Source organism: Nanorana parkeri, unplaced genomic scaffold, assembly GCF_000935625.1.
Source record: "Nanorana parkeri isolate BGI_ZX_2015 unplaced genomic scaffold, ASM93562v1 scaffold1371, whole genome shotgun sequence".
In the NCBI taxonomy this organism is placed as follows: Eukaryota; Metazoa; Chordata; class Amphibia; order Anura; family Dicroglossidae; genus Nanorana; species Nanorana parkeri.
Window position 1 is genome coordinate 344,807 of NW_017307639.1, and position 21,070 is coordinate 365,876.

General features: G+C 44.3%; 1 protein-coding gene across 1 annotated transcript in view; it reads left to right on the top strand.

The window, feature by feature from the left end:
• The first annotated feature begins 2,386 nt into the window (after window positions 1-2,386).
• The window catches only part of PSME1 (proteasome activator subunit 1), a 21,812-nt gene continuing 3,128 nt past the window's right edge, over window positions 2,387-21,070 (top strand). The window contains exons 1-10 of the mRNA XM_018569642.1: window positions 2,387-2,558; window positions 7,290-7,315; window positions 9,169-9,231; window positions 11,493-11,600; window positions 14,209-14,254; window positions 14,867-14,964; window positions 15,123-15,191; window positions 15,279-15,346; window positions 15,441-15,495; window positions 17,856-17,942. Coding sequence (XP_018425144.1) covers window positions 2,513-2,558; window positions 7,290-7,315; window positions 9,169-9,231; window positions 11,493-11,600; window positions 14,209-14,254; window positions 14,867-14,964; window positions 15,123-15,191; window positions 15,279-15,346; window positions 15,441-15,495; window positions 17,856-17,942 — 666 coding nt within the window. The 5' untranslated portion in view covers window positions 2,387-2,512. The remainder of the gene's footprint in view (window positions 2,559-7,289; window positions 7,316-9,168; window positions 9,232-11,492; window positions 11,601-14,208; window positions 14,255-14,866; window positions 14,965-15,122; window positions 15,192-15,278; window positions 15,347-15,440; window positions 15,496-17,855; window positions 17,943-21,070) is intronic.

Consider the following 21,070-nt stretch of genomic DNA (forward strand, 5'->3'; position numbering starts at 1 on the left):
TTTGACAGATCCTTTAACCCCTTAGTGACACAGCTCCAGAAAATGTTTTTTTTCCTGGGGACCGGAGCAATTTTGTTATGTGTATGTTTTACCATAATTTCCATTTTCCTCATTCATTGCACCTACACATATTATATACCATGTTTTTAAAGGACAAAATGGGCTTTAATTTGATGTGACATATACATATATACATTATTATTTTCTTGCAGCCATTACTGTGCTGCGACCACCTATATTGCTGTTGAGAATCTACCAGCAGGAACTGAAAGACCGTGTCGAAATAATCCCATCAGCAGTCGGAAGGGGTTAAAAACCCACAATGTAGATCCTCGTTAATCATGATGCCCACCTCTCGCTAAAGAAAGAAAAAAAAAATCCCCATCGCACGCCGCCTCGACCGCAGTAGACAAACACCAACCGCTAATAACAGCTTTGCTCCCGAATGTAAACAAAGGGGTGGAGCAAGTCCATGAAGGTTCACCTCTGCCCCCTTTTACTCTTTTTTTTTTTTTAGGGACATATACCATAGTCTTGTACATAGCACATTGAACCAGTCATATCAGTCTCTTTACAGAGAAGCTTACACTCTAATGTCCCCTCATAATAATATTATTTTACATTTGTATAGCTCTGACATATACCGCAGTGCTGTACTGAGGACACTGAGTCAGTCACATCAATCTCTGCACCAGAGGAGCTTACACTCTAATGACAATGCCAACCAACGAAATGGTCGTCTTGCCTAGCCTTCATCCTACTTCCCACACATGTCTATCCAGTTAGTGTGTGACGGAAGTAAACAGGTTGTCTGGTCGGCATCTCTGTGATAACTATGAGCGCTCTAGCCCGCCAGCTTTTTGCTTCGGAGGTCAGAAGCGAGTGTGCAGCAGAATGGATGTGATATCACTGAGCTCTTTCTCCTGACCACGCAGCTGGCGCTTCACTCAGCCATGCATCAGAGAGGAGTGGGGGCAATAGCCAATAAGAAGCTGGCCGAGATTAAGTACCTTGTAGGCGGGCTGCTGGGATTGGGAAGAAATAATGGCGCCAACAGTAACATTATATCCACCTGGATATAATGGCCGACGAGGCCACCTGCCTTTTTCTGGGACCATCCGGGACAACACACAAAGAATCCAACTTTTGGAAAGAGGTAGCCGCCAGATAGGCCTAAATCAGCGGTTCTCAACCTGTGGGTCGCGACCCAGTCGGGGGTTGAATGCTGATTTGCCAGGGGTCGCCCGGGAGTCTCCTACTATTAGATAGCGGATCCCGGCCCCCGGGAGAGAAACACTTTCTCCCGGAAAGGTTTACTCTGCTCGATCAAACCTTTCCCTGAGTTTTTTTTTCTGGCATCGCGAGCCGGCCGGCCCCCGTAAGTCATTAAAAAAAACACCATAGAAATGCATAGCTAGATTCCTATTGGCTATTTCACTTTGCTATAGCAAACTAGCTATTGCACCCGCCCTCTGCTGCTGCCAATCAGCAGAGGGGGACATGCAGTTCTCCATCAGGTCCTCTTCTAGTGATTGACAGCAGCAGAGGGCGGGTGCAATAGCTAGTTTGCTATTGGCTATTACAAAGTGAAATAGCCAATAGGAATCTAGCTATGCATTTCTATGGTGGTTTAAAAAAAATTATTATTCTGATGGCGTACGCGAGTGGTTCTCAACCTGTGGGTTGCTGTGTGATTTCTGCTGTGCTAGGTGAGAGTCCTCCTCAGCCCTCCTAGCGCAGCAGTGTCAGTTCTCCTGCGTCATCCCTAAGTTTTACCATTGGGGGTCACCACAACTTGGCAAATGTTATCAAGGGGTCCCAGCCCTAGAAAGGTTGAGAACCACTGGCCTAAATAGACCTGCCCACATCCCAGATAGCCTCATGCCTCACACATATACTCACCTATAAAGGAGGGACAGGGACAGCCTCAGCCTACAGCAGATCGCCTCCGACCGCAGTCCGGACGCTGCTGGCCCAAAAGGTAGTACTGTGACTGACCCTCTGGCGATTGGTCATATGCAATCCAGGAAAAGATCATCTTCTGGGCCGCGCTGCATTGGGGAGCTATCGCAACCAATCGCAAAGAACTGCATGTGCTCGTAGAACTACACTGGGGAGACTACCAGGATCTATATATTATTTAAAGGAGAACTATGGGGTCAGTGTTTTTCCCCATAGTTCTCCTTAGGGTAACGGGAGGACACAAACTAGCGTCCTCCCGTTACCCTAAGCTCAGTATAAGAGTGGTCACATGCTACTATTATTTAATGTAATTTATTTCTGTGTATATAACTTGATGTATGTAATTTTCTATGTTCTCCCTTTTTTTTTTCCATGCTCTGTCAAGCACCTCCCTCAGCCTATTACACAAAGTCATTGCTCCTCCTTGTTCTGTAAAGTCCCTTCTTCTTTACTTTCACTTTCCCTTCAAAGCTGAAACGTCTAAAGTGTATAAAACCGAGAGACGGTACCGAGGATCTCTCTTCATCCTAAATCTGATCCCCCTGCAGTAATGGCAGATATTCAACTTACACAGGATGCCGTACAGAAGGTGAGAAGTCCAGGTTTATGTATAAGCGTGTTCAGTGTGAGCCTACATGTATCTCTCCAGACAAATCTATACCTGTATGTTTCATAAATATATTTACAATATGTATGTTCAACCTTCAGAAACGGGTTCAAGAAATATAGATTGATTTTTCAAGGAAATGTAAATGAGAATGACACGCGTGTCACAGTTCTAGAATGCGTTCTTTATGATTGGATCACCGACGTATTCTATATGAACAGATAATTGCATGATATGACTACAGAGCGCCATAACGTGTACAAGAAATGCCGTTGTACACTGACGCTGCAGAACCGACAAGCACATTCTAAAATTAGAATCCTGATCAGCATGAGGCCTACAGTTTCATTTTGCTGATTTTCCTTGTCATATGTATACGGTCATACAAAACAAACATGGCACTCTATAGTTCTAGTACAAGCTGTAACAAATGTCTTATGAAACCTAAAGCAGGAATCTGAGCTGAAATGAAATTCTTCCAAGAAGTCCGGAACAAGTTTTGCACAGATTAAATGACACCCGATTGAAGATTAAATATCAGTGAATCTCTTGTGGGAGAACTGTGTGTGTCTACGTTTACTGCACACGTTTGGTTTGGTAGTTGTAACCTGCAAGGCCTTGCAGGCCCCACATATATCTAATGAGGAATGTCATCTAAACTGACACTGTAACACAAGCACAAAAAGGACACCCCATAATGTATCTGATGTCCCTGTAATAGAAGCTGGGATTTGTCCACACACTTTACACCTTGATAAACTAAAATAACATCCGGGCTTGTCTGGAAACTGAAATCACAGAATTATAACTTTTACATAGCATACATTCATGGGAACTGATTAAAACCAGAGCAGACAGAATCTGGAGCAGTTGCACATAGCGACCTTTTTAGTTCCTAGCTTTTATTTTCAAACTGAAGAAAGAAGCTGATTGGTTACTATGGACAACTGCTCCAGATTCTGACTGCTCCATTTCTGATAAATTCCCCTCATTATATACTCGGTCTCCCTCTGTGGGCTGGGCAATTCTGACCCTTCAGCTGTTGTGGAGCTACAAGTCCCACGAGGCATTGCAAGACTGACAGTTACCAGCATGACTCTCAGGCATGTTGGGATTTGTAGTTAAAGCACAGCTGGAGGGCTGGAGTTGCCCACCCCTGTGCTATCCTATGGGATTGCAGACACTATGGCAACAAACACATAAAATACAATAAATAAATGCAAACAACAACCATAATGGATATAAATTGGTCACGACCATTTATTACTGGTTTCAATGAATATTCTAATGAATATATAACAAAGAAAATTAGAAAATGTCAATACTTGAATAAAATAAAATGAAGCCCAGTCACCGGAACTCGGGCTGGAAACGGCATTAATGACATCACTCACAACTGTAACCCTTTAACCACTTGAAGACCGGGGGGTTACACCCCCTTCCTGGCCAGGCCATTTTTCAGTATTCAGCGCTGCGGTACTTTGACTGACATTTATTCCGTCATGCAGAGCTGTACTGAAATGAATTTTATACCCTTTTTTAGGGACAGATAGAGCTTTCTTGTGGTGGTATTTAATCACCACTGCGGTTTTATTTTTTACTATATAACAAAAAAAAGTATCCTAAATTTTTAAAACAAACCTGTTTTCCCTATGAAATGTTATGAAACATTTTATTTTCATCCCAATTTTTTGGTAAAATATAAACGACGATGTCACGCCGGGTAAATAGACACCAAATATGTGAAGCTGTGAAAATTGCGTGCGCCTGTAAAATTGCAAATGACTACCATGCCCAAAATGAGCCATAGGCGATGCTTTAAAAGCTTTTACCGCTCATCCGTTCAGTGTTATCAGTGATTGATGGCCCTAAAATTATTGCTCTCACTGCAACGTTCGCAGCAATATGTAACATGTGTGGCGTTATTGTTTTCGCACGTAGGCGCACCCGATATGTGCATGTACGTGGGGGACTTAAATTATTTTTTGGTGTTTTTTTAATATGAGACTTTTTTTTTTCTTTTAGACTTAAATCAGGTCCTCTTTATGCTATCACACAGGGGGCTAACAAGTATGTGATACTCAGTATGTGATACTGAGAAGACAGCGGAGTGGAGCACCAGGCAGGTAGTCAGCCAGAAGCGTGCATGATATCAGATGAGCAGAGTCAGAGCCGAGCCTGGTCAATAACTGGCGAGCTGTGCAGTACAGAATCAGACGACAGAAGCTGGGTCAGGACAAGCCTAGGTCAAGCCCTGCAGGATAAGTGGTACCGAATCAGCAGACAAGAGGCAGAGTATTGCAACAGGCCGAGGTCAGGAGTAGTGATGAGCCGAACACCCCCGTGTTCGGTTCTAACTCGAACTTTCGAACATGGAAAAGTCATGTGCACGATTACAAGCAATATTAGCACGAAAACGTCTCACACGTACATGCGCAATGGCTCTCACAGTACCTGTTCTATGACGGCTTGCTGGCCTTCCTTGACAGCCTATAAGTCTGGAAAAGGATTTTAAAAGGTCACAAAATGATTTGAAATCAATTATTCCACTGTAAGGAAAATAATCTTCAAGTGGAGCAGATTTCAAAGAAGTGCTAATTTGTCCAGGACTGATTGGCCTGGCAAATTCAGCCCAAGAGCTGACTGGTTGATATGGAAAGAAATCTCCAAGACCCCCAACATTGTATTGCTTACTCTTGCAACAGATAATGCAAACATCCCAACTCTCCCGGACGCTCCAGGAGTCTCCTGCTATTAGATGATGGCTCCTGCAGATAGCAAAGAAGCTATTGCTTCCTGTGCTATCTGCCATCATTTCAGTTGGGAGATGATGTCAAAGTGCATGCAAGCTACAATCAGAAAGGGATTGCATCAACGTTTGCACCAATTTTATTGAGAGGTGTGCCAGGAAAAACCTTTGCTGTTCAGAAAGAACATTAGAGCAAGGTTACAGTTTGCCACTGATCATATAGGCAAAGGTCAGACCTTTAGAAACCATGTGCTATTGACTGAAGAATGCTGAAGATTTAAAGATAGAGTTATTTGACCATAGTGACAGTGGACATGTTTTCTGGAAACCAAAAACAGCATTTCAGGAGAAGAACCTCATACCAACCATAATGCATGATGAAGGAAATGTTATGTTCTGGGGCAGTGGCGGACCTAGGGAACAAAGGGCCCCGGTGCAAGATTATTTTTGCCCCCCCCAAAAAAAGCTCACACAAGCCCCCCTAACCCATATCCCCTGTAGCAACCACAAAAAAAAGAATTTTTTTTTTTCTCACATGCATACATAGAGGGACATTGCTGAATAAAGTACAGCTGAGATTTGTAGTCCTCTATAGAGGGTGCCATTCTGCATTGCTGCAATGCAGAATGGGACCTGCTATATAGAACTACAAATACCAGCTGTACTTTATGCAGCAATGCCATCAATTGGGCTACAAAAAATAATAATTTTATTTAATAACTTACCTTCACTTTTTCTGACTGGGGAGGCTGCAGAAAAACACACCAGTGTGGGGGTGTGTGTCCACAGTGGTGTATTCTGGTTTGGGGCTGCCCCCACACTAAATTTACCCCACCCGACTGTGGTCTCAGGTGGGCTCTGCAGGGTTTTGGTGGGGATTGCAGGCTGCAGAGCCCCCTATGGATTCTGCAAAGCCCACCACAGATCCTGCAAAGCCCCCTGAGACCCGGCAAAGCCCCCACAGATCCTGCAGGATCTCAGGAAGGCTCTGCAGGATATGTGGTGGGCTTTGCAGGCTGCAGAGCACACTATGGATCCTGCAGAGCCAACCAAAGGGTATTGCACAGCACACCTGAGACTCTTTGGTGGGCTGTGCAGAATCTATGCTGGGCTCTGACAGCACAGTCCTCTTAGCTTGCACGGCCTGACAGCCTGACATCTTTGGAACACGGCCTCCTTGTCCTCCGCGCCTGACTGGATGGCCTCCTCATCCTTGGTGTCCAACACGGCCTCCTTGTCATCTTCGCTGCCCAACTGGAGCACCGGCGACGCCTCCTCCGTCGGTGTCTCTGCCCCCCTGCCACCTCCATCTTCGCCCCCCGCCTCTTCCATCTCTGGGGCCACTCAACAAATTTTCTTCTGTCAATGGCGGCCGCTTGCCAAATTTCATACAATAAAATAAAATGTAACTGTATCCTATATGGTACTACAGACACCAATATACACACAATAAGGCCCCATTCATATCTGTAGGTTTAGGTGTGATTAGGGATTCCTGCATCAGAAATTTGCGTTTTCCTGCAGCAGAAATCCCTAAATTGGAGTTTAGAAATGGCAGCTGTCACCTAAGTTAATGATCAGGTGACAGCAGCTCCATGTAAACTCCTTCAAACTGCATGTAATGATACGTGATATGATTACATGCGGTTAGATAACACTTTCGCTGGATGCACAATCATTGCGTCCAGGGAGAGTGATTGATTCCTAACACTGGTCTAGTCTGGAATGGACTGCGCTGGTGTGAACAGAGGCCAGAAATAGCATAGAGATACATTAGGATACATTTTGGGTCCAAAAACAATCTGGTCTGGTCTGCAGATGATCTGGACATGGTATGAATGGGCCCTTAAACATGCAGACAAACCTTTTTGTATTTTGCTATAGTTTCTGTTGAACTGTTAGAACTACTGCAATGAGAAACAACCATGCCAAGCCATCTATTAACTGTTTGTTTTTCTTTATAGGCACAAGGATTCCAGAATCAGTTTTGTAAGGAGGTAAGAAAATATTAAATGTAATAAATTCAAAATGGGGAATTTCATTATGGTTGCACAAAGCTCAAATGCAGGCTCTCCGTACTCTCTGTACTATTTATAGCGAAGGTGGGCTGGTAGGCATCTCAAAGGCTACTGCGCGTTGAAACAATTTTAGCAAGCGTTACTGCAATGTATAGATGTGAATCCAGCCTAAATATGGAGCAGAGGGTGAGGAGAAGAAACCGAGGAGCCCTAATTGATATCTGGCATCAGGTCCCAAGAAGCTAAAGCTACTGGACCAGTTTTTCACTAACGCTTTTTTTACAAAACAAAAAGAAATGGTGCATAATATGCATTTGCATTTCCTGGTTTCATTCCCAGGCCACACCCAGGTAACCCTTTTTTTGCTAACGCAAACATGGTAAAGGCCAAAAGGGGAACTTAATTTTGGTTTCACAATACTTAATGTCAGCCTATAAGGCAGTAAAGCACGGTTAGATTTGTTCAGCTGACAGCATAGAGGTCAGTTGATTCCACCCTAAACTGTGTGTGGGTAGAGGAATCTTTCCTGATGGTTATTGTATGCACTGCGACTGTCTGAGTTAACAATTACTGCGTCTGATTGGATGCAGTCAATGTGCGGCTGACCCGGTTCAGTCATTTTTTAAATTGTCTTTAGTGGAGCTGTGAGTGGCCCTCTTGGCATTTTGTCTAATTCACCAGGAATGGGCCAAAACTTAAGCTGTGTATGGCTAGCCTGTGAAGGTGCCCATACACCTGCCGATAATCGCGGGAAATCCCGTGATCGTATGATAATCGGCAGGTGTATGGAAGGCGTGCGACTGTTTCTACTTTATGGTCGCACGTCTTTTGTCTTTCGTTCAGGCTTGAAAACCCGCCAAGAATCGTACGATTGTCGGCGGGTTAGTGCCGCTCTTATGGGCACCTTTTAGCATTTCAGCCGATTCCTGTAAATTCTTACAGGGTGTGACCCTGCTGGCTCAACAATAGTCAATTACTCAATCAGTTGTCAAAATCAGTTTGTGACGCTTCTGAGATCACTCAGAACCATTGCAGGTGCAGTTGACCAGCATTTGACCTACTTCAACTGGTTTTGCATTCCCATAGACTTGTATGGGGAGAGAAGCAGTTCTTTAGGGTTAGTTCACACCATAGGCAGTGCGTTCCGGTCCGATTCCGGCCATTGAAGTGAATGGCACCGTAGCCACGCCCTCCGGCAGCAATGCGATCGCCTACACGGGATTGCAAGGCACATTTGTGCCTGCAGTGTGGTCCCAGTGCGGTGCGATCAAAATGCTTCAAGCACTATTTTGATCGGACCGCACCGCAGGCACAAATGTGCCTTGCAATCACGTGCGGGCGATCGCATTGCGGCCAGAGGGCGTGGCTACGCTGCCATTCACTTCAATTGCCCCCACGCCCCCTCCAGCCCGGCAAAAAACGGAGCCGGCCGCAATGCGAGGCAGTGCGTTCCGGCCAGAATCGGACCGGAACGCACTGCCTATGGTGTGAACTAACCCTTAGGGAAGACAAGCCTGCTGACACTGGCCTATCACAAGTTTTATCACGAATGAATCTGATGTGCACTACGCATGGAGTGAGAACCTGTAATAATCCAAACATTTGCGTCATTGCACAGTCCTTTTTGACTAACACAAGTCCCTCTAACCCATGTTGCCAGTCTGAAGAATTGCAGTTTGTTCTACCATCATCGGTCATGACAGAGTAGGTCTCAGTGATGCAGAAGCACAATTCTAGAATCCACTATATACCGAAGCCATCACTCTTCTGATTCTGGTTATTAAGACCTTTTCAATGCCCTTATACAATTGTTTTTTTGTTGCTGTTGCCAGGCGAATGATTTGATCTCAGTGGGAATTCCACAGAAGATTGCTGACCTGGACAAGATTCTCTGTGTAAGTTGGCTACTTGTATTATTTAGGCAAAGGTAAAAAATCTGATGTCACACTAGAAGCACATTCTACGCACGTATGACTAAAGCAGGGGTATACCATACTGCAGGGATAGGCAACCTTAGCATTCCAGCTGTTGTGGAACTACAAGTACCATGTGATATTGCGCAGAGGCACGATGGCATTTGTAGCTTCACCGCAGCTGGAGTGCCAAAGTTTCCTATCCCTGCGCTTTTGTTTAAGGCCCTATTCACACAAACAGTGTGCATCTAGGTGAGGTTGTCTGCAGCTAATCATGGCGGTGGCAATTGCCCTTGTATTTTGCAGTGCTTCCTGCCCACAGCACGTTGCATAAAGGTGGCCATACACTGTGCGATTTTTCATTCGGAAATCGTACACAAACGGTCTTTCGAACACATCACCGATTTTTCATTTTTGATATTGTGCTCTAAATTTTTTTCGATCGGTCAGGTTGGAATATTTTTCTCTGACCGAACGAAAATCGATGAATCAGTGGGGTTTTCGTTCATCAATAATCAGAGCAAGAAAACAGCACATGCGCAAAAGGAAATTATTTCCGTCCATCAAATATTGGTTGGTTAGTATGGCTAACGGGCGATTTTCTGAAATCGACATTTGACCATTCTTGATGGGGGGTATTTGATAGGGATGCACCGATATATCAGCTGCCGAAACATATAGAAAATGGCACTTTTGACTAAATGCTGAAAGTGGCATTTTCCTGCCGATACAGTGGTGCATCCCTGTTTTCTTTCCTCCCCGCTGGGTGCTGCTCTGTGTCCCAGCGAGGTGGAAAGAAAGTGTGACAGCTGGCCGAGCGCTGCGTGAGCGGCCGACGTCTCTTCCCCCCACACCGCTCAGCCTCCTATCACAGTCCGGCAGAACGGTGTGTGGGCGGAGACGGCCAGGGCTGTCACAGGAGGCTGAGCTCTCCTCCCCGCACCGCTCGCTCAGCCTCCTGTGACAGCGTGTCAGAGAAGAGAGCAGGCTACAAGCAGTAACTGATCAGTGATCGCTGAATGTTTGTACATAATTGAGGACAGAGTATGGTTACTATATCCTCAATTATGAATGAATGGAAAGTGATCTACATCACCTACTGTTCATTCATAGTTGTAGTTATAGTAAACATACTCTGTCCTCATGTTATCAATGAACAGGGACACTCATAGAGGATTCCTGTTCATTGATAACAGGGGACACAGAAAACGAGATAGAGGACTCCGTGTCCTCAATCTTTTTTTTTCTATTTTAAAAGGGAAATATCAGGGGTCTGTTTAGACCCCTAATATTTCCCCAAAGCCCCTAAAAGTAAAGTAAAAAATGAATTAATAAATATAAAAAATTAAAAGGTTTATAAAAAAGAAATACAAATCAAAATATTTGAAAAAATTAAAATAAAAAACATTTTCGGTTTCGGCCTGACATTTTTTGTTATTTCGGGGGTTTTTTTCGGTTTTGAAATTTCCATTTCGGTGCACCTCCTAGTATTTGAGCTATATTCGAGTGAGGGTTTATGGCAGAAATGTTTTTTCCGGCTAGTGTATGGCCACCTTAAGTCTCATGAAGGAATTTGTGACAATCATGCGATCATCAGTGTTCATTGTTCTTTAGGGCTGTCCGAAGAAGGTGTGTGTGTTACAAAGGATCAAATTAATCAATATAGGTGAAAAGAAAACAGAGACAAAATTGGAGTTATTACCTATGCCGACCACTCAGAATTCTGAAAATAAAAGGTGACATCCCAGATAGCAAGGATAACTTGACACAAACTTGTGTCAGGGTTAAATTGTAATTCTTCTTAATTTGCTTGGCAAGTCTACAGCAAGAGTCCTGCATGTCTTAGCAAGAGTTCTGCAAGTGTACAGCACTTCTGCAAAGCACATTGATCTGGAGACTTGCAATGCAGACTTGCTGTAATTGTGCAACAAAATTGTGAAGCTTGGCAAGTCTGCAATAGTATAGCAAGTCATTTTCAAACTTGCAGCTCAATTGCTTGCTATCTGGGACATGATTGTTTGATAGTGGCAACAACTCCAATGTTTAGCTCAATTTTAGTCTCAGGATTTTAATGTATCATAGCTTTCCCTCCATTTATTGTCACTCCAACATCACCGAGCATTTATTCTGCAGTCCTCAGTAATTTCTACAACTGCTCTAGCAACTCCATCACCTAGAAGACATGTCAATTCTGACTCAAGCTGTTTCAAGGTAGATGTTCACAACGTCTATTTTATCTTTAGTCTCCAGAGCTGAATGTTTCTGATTTGACAACACTGCGAGCTGAGCTTGATATACCCATACCAGACCCTGAGAAGGAGAAAGAGAAAGAAAAAGAAAAAGAAAAACAGGTGAGATTATTCATTATAACAGATCAGTTTTGTCCAGTCCAGTGATAAAAATGAAAGCAAGAATTTCCCAGCACACTTACCTGCCAGCCTGCAAAAAACAAATTACACTGTCTAACTTTAAAGCCTGTGACACACTGCACGCGAAGCAGCACAGAGCGGTGGTGCGCAGACCTACGTGTGCAGTGTGTCATGTCATTTTCACTCTGGCACATCAGCTTGTGAGAGCTCACATTTGTTCCGCACGGCTTCGCATGCAGTGTGTCATGGGCTTTAGGGTTAAAAACCGAGGTTTTAGTTGCACAACGTTTGCAAAATATGTGGAAGCCACACCGCCTCATCAAGGCTCCTCTGTGTAGTGCAGTCCTAACTCTAATCTATGAGAGCCTCCATCTTGGAGCATATATATAGCAAAAGATAATTGGGTGTAGGTTCGCCAGGAGGTAGCCCAACCTCCTTAAAGGCACAGGGACACACAAGAAGCCCCGCACATCACAATGGCAGCCGAAGCCCCCAGTATGTCCCCACACCAAATTCAACAAGCAAAACAAATGGCAAACACACTCATCAATTCATAACCAGCTTTAAAGCAAGGTGCACATAGTAATAAATATGGTCTCAGTCCTGTAGCACTGGTGATGGTAATTCTCTGTCGGGATACTACTTTTACCATAGCTGTATAAGCAAGACAAAAGACATCAATACATGCTGGCATTGCCTTCAGTTGCTTTGACAGAAGATGGCCACATGAGCATGGGTGATATCGTTGGTCAGAAAACAAGACTCAATTTGCAAGCCTTGTAGCCTCTATTTGGGTCCTTTGACACCAGAAGCACTGGGGCCACACTGGCTGCTTTTTCCAGTGCAGCCCCAACGCACAGAAAAGGCAATTTGCCTTGTTTGAATAGGCACAGTTCACAACACCACACATGCCATTCACACAGTGTACTCAAAAACAATAAAAAAACTATATATATATATATATACAAGTATGGTAAGCTTAAAGTTACACTAAACTCAGGAGTTAAATCCTGTATCTTTATATATATTATTTGTGTATCACTCAGCTGTAGATCCTCAAATCATCTCTGAATTGGTGCTGACACGGTCCTTCCTTCTGGAGGGTGGCTACTTTTGTTCCCCATGGTCCCTGTGTGTGTTGTCAAGTAGTCACCGCTCCAAGCTCACTCCTGATATGGACTACAATAATATATTACCTTTTAGACGTGTCTGTGTAGCTGGAGCCTTTGGAACCTCTCTGTTCAATTTCAAAGTGACAGGAAATTCTGTCTGTCTCCATTGAAAGAATAGAGACACGCTGAGCTTCCTCTCATTACCATACAATGCTTCTAGATCTTTAACCCTTTGTTAGGACAGACCGTGTTATAAACCTAGTTTACAACTGATAATGAGATCTGTCAGCACAGTACAGACAGGGTTAATTAGGTTAAATATTCACTCTCCACCCCCCTTCCAGAGGAAACTTCAGATTAGAGAAAAAGTAAAATGTAAACAGCAATTTTTTTAAACTTTTTTTTGTGTAAAGTTATGCTATATGAATGAAAACACGTAACAAATATAAAAAAGGTGTTATCCCAATTTGGCTGCAAAAGTGGGAATAAACTTTAGAACTATTTTACCATCGGAAAGTTAGGTAGTTAAACTGACACTAAATTCAGGAGTTAAATCTTAAAAATGCATTCAAGTACCTTTAATTATTAACAAAAATGTATCTTATTTGTGTATCACTCGACTGTAGATCCTCAAATCATCTCTGAATTTGTGCCGACACTGTCCTTCCTTCTGGAGGGTGGCTACTTTTGTTCCCCATGGCCACCGCTCTCCCATGAGGGACTAAAATCTCACTACAAATAACTAAGCTAAAAATGAGATTGTAGTCCATATCAGGAGTGAGCTTGGAGCGGTGACTACTTGACAACACACACAGGGACCATGGGGAACAAAAGTAGCCACCCTCCAGAAGGAAGGACCGTGTCAGCACCAATTCAGAGATGATTTGAGGATCTACAGCTGAGTGATACACAAATAATATATATAAAGATACAGGATTTAACTCCTGAGTTTAGTGTAACTTTAAGCTTACCATACTTGTTACAGTCTGTACAATCTTTGTTCAATTGCTTTCATATTTACTAATGCCCCTTTCACATGGCTTATCCTGAAAACTGACAGGCGGACCCGATCGAATGCCCAATGCAAGTCTATGGGCAATCGTGTGTAAACAGACAAATGTCCGTTTACACCCCGTTGGGGGTAATTTTTATGTAAATGTACACATGCCTGTTTACATCCGATTCCCCATAGACTGACATTGGGTCTGGTAAATGCAGTTTTTGCGATGGAGGAGAAAACTACGGTATACGGACACGGATGTCACAGCGGTGACATCCGCTCCGTACTGCTGTAATCAGGAGAGGATCCCTGCACAGATCCTCTCCTGATCAGCCCATGTGATAGGGGCCTAAAACTGTGTAATATGAGGACTTACCTAAACTATACAATGAATGTATAATGTTTGGTGAGCTTTAGGGATGCAGGCACAGCACTAATGGACCTTATTATTTATTCACTGCTATTTTTTTTTATTTAGAAGAAAGAAAAAGATGACAAAAAGAAAGATGATGACGATGAGAAAGGTGAGGAATTTAAACCTTTTGTTAATGCGTCACATACACTGTCTGGCCCAAAAATAATGACTCCTGGATTTCAGGCAGTGTAATCATCAGGGGTTGCTTCAGTTGTTCTGGTCTAGGTTCAGCAACATTATGTTTCCAAAAATTAGGTCAGCTACCTACCTGAATGATCAGGTTTTTCCATCAATGGATTTTTTCTTACCTGATGGCACGGGCACATTCCAAGACGGCAATGCCAGGATTAATCGGGCTCAAATTGTAAAAGAGTGGTTCAGGGAGCATGAGACTTACCCTTGCAGGGGTAGCCCCACTGCAAGGGTAAGTTGTTTGTTTTTTTGCCCAGAGATGGCCTTTAATTATTAAATTATGCCGCTAAATATACAAGCAGGTAAGCGGTGAGCCACCCACCAATAATACTGCAAACAAAACACAAATACAAATCAAATATCATGTCTTGTCTAAAAAAACACAAGGCACTGTTCAAACCATGGACCAGATATCATTTCTTATCACAGATTTATTTATTGTGAAATAACGCTTTATTGTAAAAGTTATAATCAGAATTCTAAAAAGTTCATGTATGCAATCAATGTGTAATCACACCTCTCTCTTCAGGTCCTCCCTGTGGCCCCATTGCCTGCAATGACAAGATTACAAGTTTGCAAAGGATTATCAAGCATGAAATACGGGAACTGAGAGAAAATCTGAACGTGGTGAGATGAGGGACATAGAAGGAATACAGTAGCGGGGAGATGTGAAATGATGGCTGGGAGCTGGGTTTGGTAGATGAGAGAATGTTATAGCTAAAAATGAGAAAGGGAAAGTAATGGGATCAGCAATTCTATACTCCTGTATTTCTTGTCCTTCTCAGGTTACCCTTTGGCTGCAACTTCAGATTCCTCAGATTGAGGACGGGAATAACTTTGGAGTTGCTGTTCAGGTGAGCCATGTGACACTGCCAATGGACGGTGTAGCTACTCTGCACTTTATATTGACTTAAATTACACTTGCCTCCTTCTTTTCCCAGGAAAAAGTATTTGAACTGATGACAACTCTTAGGACCAAATTAGATGCATCCCAGACTCAGATATCCAAGTGAGTGTTATATTGCAGTTGGAATGACTGCTATTCTACATCATCCATATATTTCCAGGCTGATCTTATGAGTTTTTATAATTTTCTCATTCAGGTATCTCTCTGATCGAGGTGATGCAGTGGCCAAAGCAGCAAAAAGTCCTCATGTGGTAAGAGCATCTTCTGTATGCTTCCTAAAATCTGAAGCCTATGGCTAATCTTTTGGTGATGTAAAGACCAGATTTTTTTCTGTCACCAATAGGGATGCACCGATACTGGGCATTTTCACAAGTACTCGTACTTGTGAAAATGCCCCAATACTAAACGCCGATACTGGCGCTTTAAATATTTAAACTGAAATAGTTCCTTGACGTCCCGCGCTTGCTGGGGACCGTGGCAACCTTCCTGTGAACCACACGTGGCGCCTGTTTACAGCGCTGGCCGCACTTCCCCTCCTCCTTCCTAGGTAACCCCGCAGCGCTGATTACAGCGATCCCCCGCCTGCAACCGTCCGCAAGACCCTCCGGACCCCCAGTGAAAAAAAACGCACAGCCCTCCTGAAATCCCGTACAGCCCACCTAAGACCCTGCAAAGCCCACCTGAGACCTAAGACCCTGCAGAGCCCTCCTAAAATCCTGCACAGCCCACCTTAGACCTTGCACAGCCACCTGAGGCCCTGCAAAGCCCTGCTGAATCCAGCACAGCCCTCTGAAGACCCTGCACTGCCCTTCTGAGACCCTGCACAGCCCACCTGAGAACTAAGACCCTGCAAAGCCCACCTGAGACCTAAGACCCTGCAGAGCCCTCCTAAAATCCTGCACAGCCCACCTGAGACACCGCACAGCCACCTGAGGCCCCGCAAAGCCCTGCTGAATCCAGCACAGCCCTCTGAAGACCCTGCACAGCCCTTCTGAGACCCTACACAGCCCACCTGAAACCCTGGAGATATCAGGCTGCCACCTTAGAGCAACACAGCGTATGTAGCTTCATATTATTCTGCATTGCTGGGATATGTAGTCCTCTATAGCTGGTGGTATCCTGCATTACTGTATAATGTATTGCTGAGAAAAAGATATTGGTAATTGGGATCAGCGAGTAGCTGAGGAAAAGTATTGGTACTCGTTCTCAGTCTTGAAAAAATGGTATTGGTGCATCTCTAGTTGGCAATGTATTACATATTTGAGTTTAGCTACTAGTATTTGAGATCCTGAAGTTGATATTGCATGAAGATGGGACCTGGTCCCAGCTATTAGTGACAGTGCTGCTGATCTTCTCTAACCTTCAGTGATCCTTGCACATACCAGCAATCAGTAACCTGAAGTCTCCTATTGCCAATATCTTATTCGCAGCGCTCTTTAGTAGATCACGTAACATGTAGAAGCCACAAATAAGTTATTAGTGACGGGAGACTTCCTGTGCTGGGAACTGATTGCTGGTATTGCTAAGATCACTGCAGATCAGAGGAGATCGGAAGCACTGTCACTAAATGCCATGTCCACTCTGGGGGCAACACTAGAGTCTTTGGGATAAGCCAAAATGGTACACGTGCAGTAGAGGCAGGAATTAATAATGTGTCACTACTGTGCATGTATGGTAGCATCCATGTTTAAATGTAGAGCAGTACCATTGACACTATCCATACCGAGCTGGAAGCATATCCAGTGTGGCCCCTGCAGCAGGTGAGTCTGAATTGCAATGGAATATAAACTTAAAATTTCTGGCCTTGTCAGTTCACACCATCTTCCTAGCCCCCCAGATTCTGCTGGGGTTTACACAGACACTGTAATCTTCAGCCTGGAAGCTCAGCTCTCCCCCCCAACCCCCTCCCAACCTCTGCTGCTTGCAGGGAGGACAGCATATGGTGTTACAGCTGACAGTTCCTTGTGGAGGCACCAATCACCACTGCACCTGCACTCCCCTCTCATCACCATGCCTAAAACCTTCCCCCCCACTGTGCCTTTACACTCCTCCCCTTCCCCCCCCCCATTCACTCTCACCACTGCAGCAGCTGACCCCCATCCTCCTCCCCCTGCACACCAACCACCACTCTCACTGCTGCACCCAATCCTCTCCCCTGCTCTTACCACCACTTCCAGATGCCCCCATTTACCTTGCCACTGCACCAATGCCCGCCTCTGCACTTACTGCCACTGCACTGATGCTGCCTCAGCACTTGCACTTGAGTGCTCTTTGCCACTGCAGTGAGGCGCCTTTCTGTATTTAGCCAGTTCAACAAATGGCCCCATTTTTGCTAGCAATTAATTTAATTGTAAATGTAGATGCTTGTCTGGAGTTCAGCTTTAAATGGTTATCACATTCCAGTCACTAGTAGGCTCACCAGTTTCAGTTAGGAATCTGTTTGAAGTAAAAAGGATTCAACTGAAACCTAATGAGTGTAAAATATGGTTGTAAATGGGAACAGACTTCACTCATCCACATTGTTGCCTCGTAAAATATCAATTTTTAGCCCCTGAGGTTTACTGCTTTGTCCTATTCTCTTTGTGATGCTTGTTCTCGCTTTTCTTTTCAGGGCGATTACCGCGCTCTAGTTCATCAGCTTGATGAATCGCAATACTCTGAGCTCCGAATCGCAGCACTGGAAATAAGGAACTCCTATGTGAGTAGAAGAGGGGAGGGATTTCATCTGTCAGTGAGTGGCTACATGTCCCTCTGGTACATAGCTGCTTGCTGTTCTAGGACATAGAAGTGACAGCTGCTAAAAAACATCCAGTGTCCTAATCTGTACTTATTATCCCCATGATATAATAGTAGATTAGATTTCAAAGGAGGTGACCTAGCTAACCACACTGACACCATGGGAAAGATGTTTGGGAGCTGAGGGAGAAATACACGTTGGTTTCCAACTAAGGTTTTACATAGATGGTACCGTAGAATTGTAACATGTACATCATTTATCATTTCTTTCGAACTTTTGCCCCTTTTGAATGCCATCTAGCAGGAATTGCAGCCATAGCTTGCTTATGAGTTGTGGGTAGGGGAAAAGTTCACAATTTATATTTTTGCTGCTATTTTATTGGAGTTTGTCTTTCTGCCCTGAAGACCATCATCATCGGAGTAGACTGTGATGGGAAATATAAAAATTTTCAGCTGTCTCCAGGGGCGCTGTTCGGATTGCGACAGACCTTGGACACCCTGAGTAGAGCACTGATGTGGCACGTGGGGGAGGGAGTGTGGCCATATTGTGCTAACACTGGGAGGGACACAAAGGGGTAAGGTTGAATAAAACCTGAGCCTACTTACTGTATTAATGGCACACATATGCCACAGTCCTTCTACGCACAAAATACGCTTTAATCACTGTGCCACAAGAGAGAGAGTCTCACAGACACATACTGTATAAAACTAAGCACAATCATTTTTAAAAGATTCATTACAGATGATGTTTTTTTGCACACAGAATATAGACGGAGAGCTAACACGTTTTGGGAGACTAACTTAAAGAAGAACTTCATTAAAATACTTCGCTACCAGAAAATGTTGAGCCCATGCAAGTTTTGTTCAGGAGTATATACAGACAGCCATCTATTTACGCCAGGGTTAGGTTCCAGAAGGAATGGTTGCAAATAGAAACTGATGTAAATTGAAACCCCGTACATAATGTAAAGTCAATGGGAAGTGAGGGAGTTAGTTTCCAGCCCTTACTCAAAAATGACATAATATACTATATTCAAAGCTTTGTAATGCATGTTATGAATGCTCCAAGGGTGCCCCTAGCATGGCTCTATGTGCTTCCTTATCTCCAAATTAACTTCTGTGTGCCATATCTCCCAGTATACCCCTGTGCTCCTCCCTTGTATCTCCCAGTGTACCCCTGTGCTCCTCCGTATCTCCCAGTGTACCCCTGTTCCCCTCCGTATCTCCCAGTGTACCCCTGTGCTCCTCCGTATCTCCCCGTGTACCCGTGTCTCCAGCATGTCTCTCTGTGCCTGTGTATATCTCCATGTGTATCCCCGTACCACCAGCACATCTCCATGTGTGCACCACCATACCTCCAAGTGTCCCTCTGTGGGTTTTTTGCTTGTGCAGAGCCCCTTCTTGAGTCGCGATCCTCCACCTGTACCAGCCTTAGAGACTCTGCACAGTACTGTACTGTTAGTATTCTAGCCACTTGTAGTTGTATAGTGTTCCCCGGCGTGTCCTTCAGCAACTGAGGCCTGCGTAGGAAGGAAACAGTAGGTGGAGCTGTTGTTTCAATGATGACCACGTGACCGGACGAAAAGGGCGCTATTTTAAAATGGCACTTACGGAACCGGAGCAAACCGAGGGCTATCTGTACTGTACAATATGACATAACGAATGTAGGGGCCAGGAGTATGTAATGCGCACGGAACACAGGTCAGGAATGTGTAATGCATAGAGCACAGGTGTCAGGAGTATGTTACATAGAGTGCAGGGGTCAGGAGTGTGTAATGTACAAAATCTATGGGTCAGTAGTACATAACACACAGAGTGCAGGGATCAGGAGTATGGAATACACAAAAATCCCACCCTTAGCACTAATTCCCCCCTCCATGATATTTACTCACTTTGGTGGGTGCCCTGGGTACCAATGCTGCAACTATTCGCACTGTCTTTCTTTAAATTGTAGCACAGAACTGACGGATATGCACTCAAACTCCTTGACTCTGTGCTACAGGTATGAGAGGCAGCACGTGGGCTGGCAGGTGGGGACAGAAGCCAGCAGCTGCCAAAGCACACAAATTAAAGAACACATTTGCAAGGTTGGGACATCACCCTCCATCTGTTGGCACGCACAACAGATGCAGGGCACGTGCCTCAGTTGACTAGATATCGATGGCTATGGCAGTCACCAGAACAGGGTTAGGGAAGTAAGATTTCCCCTTATTTTGAGGATATTTACACTCATTGCTGTGTCTGCGGGGCAGAAAGGGATGAGAAATCTCCCCCTAAACAGATGTTCTAATTCTTCCCCACTCTATCAAAACTACAAAAATGTGGGCTAGAATTCCATTTTAGTCTGTTATCCCATGACAAAAACCCCTTGTGACTTGATCCTGCCTTTAAAGTGACTGTTATTTAATAAGATAAACAACTGACAGCACAGATAAAGTGCATGTGAACACCTCTTTGTGTGTCTGTACTTGGAACGTTCTACCAGCTTTCCAGACTTTCTGCCAGCTTATTTTTTTTTTGATGTGGCCTCCCAATCAGGCTGGGTAACTCATTACTATGCTCACTGCTAGGAAGCAGGACATGGCTTTCCTATGTATTGTGTATCATGTGACTTTCCTGTGTGATCACACTGTATTAGAGGTACGTATATGAGATTACAGTTGTCTGAAAACCAAGTTTGCAGCATTTTTTTGAACATTAAAGAAGTATTTGCAGCTGTCACATACTGGCTCTATAGATCAAGAATTGAGCAATCACAAAAATCTCCTCTCTCTATTCCTCCTGTGTTCATTGGAGGTGGTGGACAGCTGGTTCTGGCTCAAGAGAGGCAAACGCAGCTGTCAATCAGGCAGCCAGGTGGATCCTGACAATATTGTCGGGATCTTTCCCAGCTGCAGCGCAGCTCTGTGCTGTCGGCATATAGTGGGCAATAGCCTGCTACCGTGTTTCCCCGAAAATAAGACAGTATCTTATTTATTTATTTTTCACGAAAAAAGACACTCGGTCTTATTTTCGGGGGATGTCTTACCTGGCTGCAGCTGTCCGCTCTGCCGTCCAGGGAGCCACAAACAGGTGGGCGTGCATGGGTGG